This window comes from Rhinolophus ferrumequinum, chromosome 9 (assembly GCF_004115265.2).
Source record: "Rhinolophus ferrumequinum isolate MPI-CBG mRhiFer1 chromosome 9, mRhiFer1_v1.p, whole genome shotgun sequence".
Taxonomy (NCBI): domain Eukaryota; kingdom Metazoa; phylum Chordata; class Mammalia; order Chiroptera; family Rhinolophidae; genus Rhinolophus; species Rhinolophus ferrumequinum.
In genome coordinates this window covers 71,752,636-71,765,045 of record NC_046292.1, presented here as the reverse complement: position 1 = coordinate 71,765,045, position 12,410 = coordinate 71,752,636, and the positions used below count along the sequence as shown (strand labels likewise).

The 12,410-nt window shown below is 38.7% G+C and overlaps 1 protein-coding gene across 5 annotated transcripts in view; it reads right to left on the bottom strand.

The window, feature by feature from the left end:
* The window catches only part of DCDC2 (doublecortin domain containing 2), a 166,664-nt gene that overhangs the window by 90,645 nt on the left and 63,609 nt on the right, over positions 1–12,410 (bottom strand). For all 5 annotated transcript variants that reach the window (XM_033115931.1, XM_033115933.1, XM_033115936.1 and 2 more), the window contains one exon: positions 9,668–9,830. In XM_033115931.1, the coding sequence (XP_032971822.1) occupies positions 9,668–9,830 (163 nt within the window). The remainder of the gene's footprint in view (positions 1–9,667; positions 9,831–12,410) is intronic.

Sequence of the window (12,410 nt, the reverse complement as noted above, 5' to 3'; positions counted from 1 at the left end):
CCTTCCTATTTCAAATTCCTGAGATTCTGTCTGAGGCCTTTCTCTGGCCACAGAAGCATGTTCAGCCTTGGTGTGGGACAGGCCACAGTAAGAGGCATTAAATGTTCCAAGAACAACTCTTAACCAGTGAAGGGCAGGAATTGGCGGACAGAGGTCCCGGTTTCCTCATTGCTGCAAGGGATAATTCTGAGGTGTATTTCCTACACTCAGAGGGTTCCAGCATGATTGAGCCCAGTCGCCCACAGGGGACCCTATTCCACAATGCACCCCTTATTAGCTGTCCTCCCTTCCAGGTCTTACCTGCCCATGTTTTCTGCGATCACCTCAAATGAACTAATTGTACCCAAATCCTTTTCTCAGATCCTCACCTATTAAGCAAAGTTTTGGGGAAATCCAAATTAAGACGAACAGGAATGAGACTGTTATCAGCTTTCTTAACAGCAACAATGAAAGTATAAAGGCAGTTAAGTAATACATTCAAAATTCTGAGCGAAAAGTATTTCTAACCAAGAATTACATGTCTATCCAAACTAAAAATTAAACGTGAGAGTATGATGAAGACATTTTAGACATGCTGAATGTGATATTGTGATATAATAAGAAATATATTTTGGAGTATCCACGGTTCCAGGCACACAGCTCCTAAAATCCTTGTAATTCCCTAAGTGACAAAGAGGAATGAGGGCATCTTTTGTTATAATATTTGCTCTTTTGTCCTCAAGTAATTCAATAACTCAAATAACTCCAGTTCCTGAAATAGCTTCAAAGCTAAGGTGAAAGGAATGTCTTATTATTCATTACAAGCCCTTTCAACCACCTCTGAGTTTATGCTAATGAGGTGACTTTTAGAAATGCTCCTAAGGATTTGGGGCTGGTTGCCAAGGGAACGAACCATGTGATTAGAGGCCTGGAACTTTCAGTCCCACCCCACCCACCGCTACCTCTGGGGAGGAGAGAGGGCTGGATGCTGTGTTCATCACTAATGGCCAATGATTTAATCAATCATGACTATATAACGAAACCTCGATTAAAACATGCCTATGCAAATGAGTTTGGAGCGCTTCCAGGTTGGGGAACACATGGAGTTTGCTGGAAAGACATGGAAACTCCACATCGGCTCCCTCACACCCTGCCCTATACATCTCTTCCACCTGTCTGTTTCTGAGTTACATCCTTTTTATTCTAGTAAGTAAACTGTTTTCCTGAGTTCTATAAGCTACTCTAGCAAACTGTTGAATCCAAGGTAGGGTGGTAGTCATGAGGACCTCCGATTTACAGCTGGTCAGTCAGAAGCACAGGAAACAATCTGGACTTGAGATTGACATCTGACGTGTAGGGTCAGGGGCAGTTTTGTGAGACTGAGCCCTTAACCTCTGGGGATTTTGCTTTCTAGTGTCAGGTATATAGTGTCAGAATTGAATTAAATGGTAGGACACCCAGCTAGTGTCCACAAAAATTAGAGAATTGCTTGGTGTGGGGAATAAAAAAACCCACACGTCTGGTATCAGAAGTGGTGAGTAGACCAGAGAAACAGTGAGAGGTATTCCTTTCACTGAGTCTCAAAACCTAATGACCATCTAACTACCCAACCTCAGGAAACTACTAGAAGATTTCCTCTGCCAAAATTGTAGGCATAAAACCCTGGAACTGAGATCCATACAGAAGAGAAGCACAAGGAATTCCCAGAATGAGGTCAAGGAAACTCTAAGACAACATATGTGCTGCAGGCCTAGAAAACAACCTTTGCAGACTGGAACTACAGCTGTGAGGGCTCCACAAGGGAGTGTTTCAAGAAAAAATAAAGGAAACTGATGAAACACAGTGAGATTTGCTCTATGTACTTTGTAAAGCGGCAACATCAACACTCCACTTTCCAGCCCCTGTACCTCAAGATGGCCTTCAGAAAGAAGATCCATTTTGTTTTTAGAAAGAGCTTGATTTGGTCATTAACTAAGCATGAGAGAACTCCTTGTGAAATCCTGATCTGGACACCCAGAATTTAAAATGTCTGCCAGTGGCTCAGTGGTCTCTATGTATAAACAAAACTTAGAGGAATACAAAGTTTTAAATAAGATGGTGTCAGAGTGGTAGGGGGTTGTGTATATTGTGTGTGTGTGTGTGTGTGTGTGTGTGTGTGTGTGTGTGTGTGATTAAAAAGGGTAGAGGATGCCTACTCAGCAGAAGGGGATACCAGACCTCAGAAAGGGGGTCACAGAGGAAGTTTTCCTCACCTTGATCCTGGATCCACCATCTTACTCAATGAGGACAGCATACCTTCTCTCCCACTACCATGAAATCTCATTCAATGCCTGTATAACCAGGAAGGGAACCAAACCTGGTGAAGCAGACTACGAAATAAACAGTGGCTTTGCCTCTTGCTATGAGTCCTCAATCTGTCCGAACATGACGGCTTTTAAGAGCATGCTGTCCATTTTACTTTTCCCATCACTAATAAACATGACACTAATAGATATGATTAGTGTGCATGTCACAGTGAATTCATATACTGTTTGCTGATCAAGGGGACAGTAGACTATAGCCCTGATGAGCAGGATCCAGTTCCACTGGATTTGGGTTCATATAGGCCCAGGCAGCTACCTATACAGACTGAAGCAGCAGATCTGAGCTTCCACTCTGAGCTGCTTGATGGATCATATGCAAACTTATTAACCCTTCAGTGCTTTAGATCCTTCATCAGTATAACAGGGGCGATGATGATAACTCCTACACCACAGGGCTGATACGAAGATTAATGAGACAGTCTACCTAGAGGACTCAGTCTAGTCCCTGACACATAGAAAACACCCAGAAAAATGTGGGCTGTGTATGTCAGCTATTGATCTGGTCAGAAACACACACAAAAAAGGTGTCTCATTTAATTTTCATCAGAAATTCCCCCATGCCTTACAACCTTCAAGGAAGCTGCAACGTGTGCCAATTTGAGCACGCCAGTACTTCTCAAATTGTGCTCTAGAGAACAATAATCCTGCCACAGGCTCCTCAGTAACAGGGACCCAGTGGAGGAGTTCCATAAGAAAGGCTCTGAGAAATCCTGTAGCAAACAAAATGCCTTAACTTTGGATAATCCAACATTTCCCAAATTTATATTTGAGCCCGGAGCTCTTATTATAAGACACACCTATAAAGAGTCCATAGAACTACCGTTCCATGGAACCCACTGTAGGAAATGACAGTAAGTTCTCTGGGTAAGAGCTTCCACCTTAAGACCATCCACAAGCTCTATGCAACCCTAAGGGCCCGTGGAGTAGTGTAGGCTCTGCCAGCCTAGGCTATAGGAGTTGCCCTCAGGGATTTGGGAGGAGGCTTGTTTCTCAGTATGACACAGCACCCGCCATAAAATGACTCCCCATTTGTGTTGGTACCCTTACCATTAAGCAAAACAAAACCTGGGAGAAAGCCAGCTACAATCAGTTTAAAGGTGATAGACCCCATGCTTTTACCCTGTGCAGTGGTAGAGGGGGCCTGTCAGCTTTGCAGATCTCCCAGTGACAAGTGGTTTTTACTATAGCAGGGAATGAATCCTTGCCCGATTGCACAGAAACAATGTGGTATTATCATCCAATTGCATACAATAAGAATAAATGGATAGCTTTAAATCTGCAAAGCTCAAAGGCACTTTATAGATATTTTCTCTTTATCCCCATTGTGATAGAATACTGCACACTGATTTGCAATGAACGTTTTATCTTATTTCAAAAACAACGAGGGGAACTGAGTAGGATAAAAAATAGAGTTCATATATAAACAGGCCACAGTCTACAAAAGAGACCTACCATGTTACATGTGTGGGGAAATATACCTCCCCTGCGTTTAGTACCAAGTAGTATTTACCAGAAACTATGCTAAACATATTTAAACAGAAATGGCGTTGTTCTGTGGTTCTGTGTTGCCACTTCCTACGTGGACAAAATTGATACAAAGGCCTTACTACCAAGAAGGAAAAACACGTCAATGCTTACAACATAAACACATTCTGACATTTATGAGTTGTGAAAGGAGCCTGGTCATTAAAATGAAGATGGAAATTGCTGCTACTTCATCGAGGAAAATTTATTGATAAAGATATAATTCTGACTACTGGGACTTTTCTATAGCTAAGTATAGATTCTGCTAACTTTGGAGGCAGAATCAAGGAAATTCTGTGAAATTTGTCGGGGTCCTTGATGGGCCAAGAAAGAAAGAGCCCTTGCTTAGAAGTAGCATCTATGAAAAGGGAGGTTGGTAAGCCAAAGCCTGAAGCTAGGGGAAAACACAAAGATGAAACAATCTCAACATTATCCTCTTGCAGAGGATCGACTAAAAAAAGAACCTCAGCCCAGACCTCAGTGTCCCCACCCCTGTAATTCCAGGTCCTCCTCAGTTGGCTCCCTCACCTCATGGCTCAGGTCTACACCAGTAATTTGACACACGGCAGTTCTGCCTCCCTTGGCAGCAGAGAAACGTGAGTTCCTGGCATTCTGAAATGGAACTTCTAGTTCACTTTCCCACTAGCAACCAGTACTGCACACTGCAGGTACTTACATGGCTTCAGGAGTACAGTGTAAGAATTAAGATGTATTATGGCTTATATAGAACTTTATGGGCCACTTGTATGGAAAATGTCAGGTGAGTGCCAAAATACATACTTAAAATAAAGTTTTGGCATAAAATCTTCCAAAGGTTTGGAAATAGCTAATTCAACAGCTCACGAACTTCTCCTTTTCAAAACAAAAAGTCTCTTCGCATCCCAACCCTGGGCTACATAAAAAATAGTCCTCAGAAGAAATTTACTGCAGAGCCTCAACCTATGTCAGAGGTAAAAAATAAAAATACTTTTCTCACAGCACTTCTCCAACCAATGTACAAATTGTATAAGAGGGCAGAAAATGAAAAGAATCTTTTCTATAAAGGGCTAGTACTGTACACCTCTCAGACTGAGATAATCATTTTACCAGCATTCAGCCAACCTCTACTTTTTCAATCTCTCATCACTAAACCGAACAACAAAGTATACATTCCTAAATGAATTTTTATTAATAGACGTAAATGCCACAATAAAATTTCAAGAAATGACTGAAGCCTCTTGCTGTATTAGAATTTTGTTGTACAATATGTGATTCCAACAGGGTCACAAGGCATGGAAAGATGCTTATTTTATAAATTTTTTAACGTTCTGGTCCTAAATTTGACCCATATGCCACAATACCCATTGCCATTGAGATAGGACGTGACAATCAACACAAGAACAGATAACCTGTATTTCTCGGTCCTTGGGTTAGTGTGGTGGCAACAATGAATCACAAATCTTACCTTAGCTTATTAAACAAAACCAGGGCCCTGCTTTGTGAAGTCTCCTTAGTGCCTTCTCGTATACCTTCCTCCAGTAGACGATACCCCCTTAGAGGGTGAGACTTGGGAGAGCACATTTGGAAAATGTGCTTCCTGTTTGATCTTCAGGCTCCCTTGTGACTGGGAACCATGCAAGTGCCTGAGCTGGTTCATCGGTTGAACCAAAGAAGCTCAAGTTTCAATGTCCCTGTGATCTGACTCTGAGGATGGATTGCAGTAATGCTTCATGCTTGGGGCGACACAGCAAGCCATGTGCAGGCTGTAGCTATTAGAAAATTCAAGAGCATGACTGCTCAAGGGCAGTCACCCAGCAAGGTCATACTATTCCGACATCCTTTCCAGGCATTGCACCTGCTCCCGATCATTCATTAGGAATCTAAACAACACGAACTCCTTGGGAACTATCACAGAATGGTGCTGGGAATAAGCCAGAAACTGCAACAAGAAGGGTATTAGTCCGTGTGCGCCCATGCGCACAAGAGCACCCACGTGCAGAAAATCACATCCTTCAAAGGAAACAAGTCTTGGTTTTGCTCACATTTTAACACTCTGCTTTTAAAAAGTATTTAATTATCAATACCACATAAACCATAGCAATACAGACCAGGCTGTTTTCTCTACAGCCTTCCGAATATTTCTAAAGAACTCTAAATTCACTGTCCTTCCTGTGTTCTAAGGGTACTAAAAACACTAATTTTTTTTCACGTAGAAAATATTTAAAATATCAGTGAATATAATCAATCCCAAAATACTATTTCAAAGCAATCATCATTACTGCTTTGCTCATACTGGAAAAGTGTAGCCAGTTAACAGCCTCTAAAACATATCCCAAGGCACCGCAACTCAAGTGGAAAAGTGTAACAAAAACATACGCTGGCCAGTTAAGCTGGTATTTAAATGCAGCACTAAAAATGCATTTCACACCCAACTTCATCAATCACCAACCAATCTTACTTTGCATCTTGGCTACCCAAAGAAAATGGGATTTGTCTCCCTGAAGAAATATGTCACTGCTCTGCTTGAATTATTAAGCTTTAATATTACAGAGAGAAACAGTCAGAGAGAGAGGAAAAAAAAAAAAAGAAAAAGAAAAGGAAATAAAATTAGACCCAGGTTGCCATCTACAGACTGTTATCAGTACTGCTCATTCACACAGCATTAGATATCAGGATATCAGTAAATACCAGCAGTAAAAAAAAACAAAAAAGAGGCAAAATTTATGACTATAATCTTAATTATAAAAAAATTAAGAAAGCCTACAAAGTCTCTTTTTTTTCTAATTAACATGAGACAAGTATAAAAGTAAAGAACACTGGGTCAAAAAAATGTACAATTTAACATATGCTATGAAATAATCATAGATATTCATCCTAACTCTTAAAATTTAACACTATGAAATAAAACTGAATAGGTTTCTTAAATCCAAATTTAAAATATTTTTAAGTAGAGCAAACTATGTTTCATCCCTATAACCAAATTCTTGCGTTTTTCTTTTGTTTGATATCTGTATACAATGTGACGTGATTACCACAGTAAGTCTAGTAAACATCTGTCCCCACATGCAGTTACAAATTTTTTTTCTTGTGATGAGAACTTTAAAGATCTACTCTCTTAACAGCTTTCAAATATGCAATACAGTATTCAGTCCTTGCCTTTTTTTACTCATTATCTTGACTCACCACACACCTTCCCTTTCACTTTGCTTCAATTATCGCTTTTATCTTTATAAAGAATAAGAGCCCTCTTGAGACATGAATATCCAAAAGCACACGCCTGGTTCTAATCACTAAAATAGATGACATTAAAGCAAAAAAGCAACTGCAATAACAAATAAATATAAAGTATAAAGGAGTAAAAAAAATGAGTGAGAGAGGGAGAAAGAGAGAAAGACTTCTGATATTATAACCTAGAAAATTTCTATAGCCAAAGACATCTGGAGGGACATCTGATAAAGAGAAACAGCTCAGTTTTCAAAAGTATAGACTTAAGCTAATATCCTTAAATTCACCAAGTGATGATTTAATCTAGTAAACTACACAAAATACATATTTTTTTCATTTTCCCTGGAAAAACTGTTTTTGGAAGCCAAGATTCATTGTCCAGGTAGTATGTTCTTTTCATCAAGATGAAAAGATACAAAATGCTTCAGCCAAACTCTTACATATGCTTCTGAATCAGTGGTATAAGCCTCTTACTGGGAAAAATATTCAGTCCCCAAAACTTTCATTTGAAAGACACCAGAAGTTGTTCTATGTAACAATGAGATCCAGCAGTTAAAAAGTCATAATGTCTACATTATAATACTACATTGGAAAATACTCACTTAAAATGGGCAATTACATAAAACAACTGCAGGAATCTCTAAAGACAAGGATAGCTGTGAGCTCCTAATCTTTTAAAATCTGACTTGTTTCAGTGTTCAACATTCATCCCCTCAGATACAATTTTTGTTGAAAACTATTTGTGAATTTCCACCAAAGCAAAAATACTGATAATTCAACTTTTTATGATTAAAGGCTTCTTTCCTGTGAAAGAGAGAAATGTGGATAAAGCCTCTTGTGTTCATTCCCAAGTTTCTACAAAAGAAATACCTGACAAGAGGATGGTTTTCCCTTCTTCTGAGGGACAACTACCAAATCTAAAGACTTTAAAAAAATATATCGGAAGTAGGAGTTGAGATTTTCATAAGCTAATAAGAGCCTCACAGAAAATAAGCAAGAAATATTTTGTAAAATATCTTAATCAGAAATAATTCACAAAAAATTTAAAATGAGTCCAGTTTCTTAGTGGGTTTTAAAGTATTAGAGAAACTTATCTCTTCTGTAACTTCCATCATTCATTCCTCAGTATTTATTGTCTCATATCTACCAGACCTGTGCCAGTTTTGGGAAATTTAAAAAAAAAAAAAAAAAAAAAAAAAAAAACTAGTAAGGCATAGCCTATGGCATGAGGGCTTCACAATCTAGTATATATTGATTAGAATAAATATTTGTAATGCTCAAGGTATGGTATGTTCTTCCAGACTAGCTTTTTTCCTTTGGTGTGTGCCATACAATAAGCATCAATAAACATTTGTTGACTGCATTTCTCCTTGGCCTCCATGTTTCATGGTCACTGAATAAGATTGCCCAAACTTAAAAATAAGCAAAACGTTAAAGGTAAATCTTAATATGAACCCACATTTTGCAGGTGGCTAATGGGGCCCCAAAAAATTTAAGTGACTTGCCCAAGGTCAACAGCAGAACTGGGACAAGAATCTAGGACTCTCAACTTCCATCTAATCTCCATCATTTAAATTGTTGAAGATTTACACCCCCTTCCTCTCTTTCTTCTCTATGCAATTAACTCATTCATTAAGACTCTTCTTTCAACTTAGTCTCAACACATGTTTCTTCTGACTCTTTAATCATCTGTGCAGCATCCTCTAAACCCTGACACAAGTTCATGCTGCCTCCTCAATTGTGAAGCCCCCAGGAGCTGTAATTCTACCGTGACCCTTCATATAGACTGAAACGAGCTGGAGCTCCCAGATGGAAGATGGAGCTCTGGTTATGAATCCAAAACATAATCCCATCCATTCTCTTCCTGGGCACTCTAGTATGTCCAGCCAGCCCTCCAGGCTCACAGCATCACCCCACTCTCATGTGCCCCACTGAGAACATGCTTGGAATAAAACCAAAAAAAACCTGTCTTCACAAAAAAAAAAAAAAAAAAAAAACTACTGTGAAAATTCAAAATTATATTGGCATGTGCCCTTAATTCATCACACTTTTATCCTGAAATCTTGCACTAATGCAAATTTTTACAAAATTAGTTTATACCAGCTCTCATCTGGTAATGCAAGATATATCATTAATTTTGGTACATACTGTTTACTGGTAAAGTTTTGTGGGTTTTTAGTATTCTCGTGGATATCAGCAAAATTAGGTAAAACATCTTTTTGGGAAAAGTGATCCGTAACTAAAGGTAATTCATAATGCATGTTGACACTGTTTGTAGACACACAAATAAGAGAGATCAGTGTCAGCAGTAGTTGATAAAAATGTTAATCAAGCACTTTCAGTAGGAGCATGGGATGGTAGAATTGACCTTGTTTTATAAGACCACTACTAGAAATATTTTATCTCAAAACATGTGTCCTTGTAGCACAGCCTCTAATTACAAACAGAAATTAAGCATCTCTCACACAAACAAAGTCTTCTGTGAAAACTCTCATATACAAAGAAAAGGGGCCAGGGAAACAAATGGATCTATTTAGGAGTTAAAATTGTACCGGAGCCTTAAGATCATAATAATATAATAACAATAACAAACTTACCACTGTTGGGAATTGTTTGTGGTGAATTCTTTAATTTAATATTTTGTTTCCCTTTTGTGGGTCTTTCCAAATTCACATCCTCTTTTTTCCCTTTCCTCTTTGGGGGTTGAGGAGATGAGTTGTCACTGGATCCGACGGTTGACTTAGATTGGCGATCATTTCCCTAAATGGCAAAAGATTAGACCCTTACTACCGGCTAATGAACTTCCAAAGTGATTCCTAGTCAAATACAAGTCATTAACTAGTAGTAAATAGTGCACGGGCAGAAAATGGATGTACTGTATAGTGCTGATTCTGCTACTGTCCATTTTACATGTACGATTAATTCTTCCTAGCAGCGGAGGAAGGGTCTCTAAAAGAGGAAGGAGAATAAAAATAATGACAATTGTTGAGCACTAACGATTGTTGAGTATTTAATAGGCACCAGGTATCCTATAAAATTATTTCACTCAATCATCATACCCCTGTGAGACAGGTACTGTTACCGCCCCATTGTACAGAGGAGGAAAAGAGGCTTGGTGGTTGAGCCTTGCCCAAGGTCACATAGCCAGCAAGGAGCAGACCAGGTCCTCTGCTTCAAGCATCCCTTCCTCCCTCCTGCGCCTGTCTGATGAACCACCAGGTATCTATTGGATGAGGAATAGGGATAGCCCTCCGTTTGATAAGTTAATGTAGAAACACTTTCTTCACTAGTTGTCACTGTGACTGTATAGGTGTCGTCACTTGAGCAGACATACACTGTGCTTGTAGAAATCTTCCAATATTTACCCATATGTTGGTGAATGCCATGGTCTCCATGAATCACAAATCCAGAGCAACAAGACCCCAGCAGTTCAAGACCACATGCCCCCATTCCTGCAAGGCAGCCACTGATGGTCACACCTTCGGTGGTTGCCTCTGGTCCCCACGTGCCTCTCAAAATGAAGACTTTGCATCTGCAAAGAGGGCCCCTCAGCATAAAGGTGAGGCTAAGTGTCAGTGGCTCCAGTCACTAGCCCAAGCACAGTTCCTGGGGAGCCACAAAGTAGTCACAACAATGGGGGCAACTGTAAGTGCCCAAGGGACAGCTGTGCTGATACTCAGCCACTGCTTAACCATGCTACAGAAAGTAACTCCCTCCCGGCTCTCAGATGCTCAGGTGCTAAACGTATCTGAGTGTGTAAGGTGTCAGAATGTAGGTAATGGAAAAAATGCAAGTTTTAGAGATCCAAATTACCTGGCTCAGAGTCACTTCTCTGCCACTCACCACCTATGGGACCTTGGGCTAATTCATACCTTCTTTGAGCCAGTTTCCTCATCTGTTGAATGGAGTTAATGTACCTGCCTTTAGGTCTGGCATAAAGCTGAAACGGTAACATTTATAAAGTAACTAGTCCAGTGCCTGGCATGTAGTGTTCGTTCAATGAATATCAGAGTGCTTTCTCTAAGAGCAAAGAAATAATATCTTTTTCTTAAAAATCATATCAAACACACACCATATTGGGCACAACCTTTATGCAACATCTGTACTATGCTAGTATCTGAAAATGTAGTAATATTAAATAAACAAATCTGCTTAAGAAACTACAACTGCTCATTTTAAACATTTATATATTCAGTCATCCAGAAGCATTTAAATAGTTTTAGCCATCACCCAATTAAGAATAGAAAAATTCACAGGCTTACAAATGAAGCTATTTATGTTATTTTGTCATAGCCTACAAGAAAATGAATTATGCATAGATTTATTAACAGTATGAAAACTTGTCCAAATCTGTAACACTTTTTTGCATAATTTAATTTTTTATTCCAACTGCAATTTAAACATACAAGCTTCCATTTAATTATTGCATTAACTGCTACCAGAGTTTTGTTTTTTTTTTCTTTTCTTTCCTTTTCTTCAATGGTTATTTCTCACAAGGCCATAAAACAGCCTGGCAGAAGAAATAGATAATACAAATTCCAAAACCATCATCCAGGGCTCATATTCCAGTCTATTTTCAACCAAGTCTGTCCATCCCAAGATTTTAAAACTTTAAAAGCCTTGAATGAGGGGAGTAACCCTTCTAGCAAGCCTACTGCAATGTTCAGAGATGCTGTTGAAGTTTCAAGGACTAAAGTGAACCTTCATGAATGACAAACTCTGGATCTTGGCACAATAGTTTTTACAACTCTCTGGGAAAAGTCTTATTCACAAAAGAGGAATAACAAGGGAGAAGCAGAAGTCCCATCCTGGAATGCCTGGAGATTCATATAATTTTATAAACTCTCTTATTGAATATTCAGGAAGTTCCTATTTACTGCATGTCTGATAGGGACACTCAAAAGGGTGACTGTAGAGCATCAAAAGTGACTAGTCGATTCCAATAACTACATATGGTAATTGACGCTCATGCATTCAATTATCTGTTAATGACTAATCACCTGGCATTTTGTAAGAACTAAATTAAACTGAGAGCAAGGGAAGAATTGTTTTGTAATTAGAAAACTAGAAATAATGTAAATGCGTGTCTTTAAAAAAAAACAAAAATGTTGATTCATCTAAAGTGTTAATATAAAACAAATACACACTAAACTATATAAAAATATATAAATTATACTCATACTTATTTATATCGTTCGTTATATAAATTATAGGTAATATATATATAAATTATATATATACCCACACAGAGGGTGCCAAAAAAACGTGTACACATTTTAAGAGAGCAAAAAACTATTAAAACTGTAATACAGTGAATGACGCTAGCATTCATTTGATTAA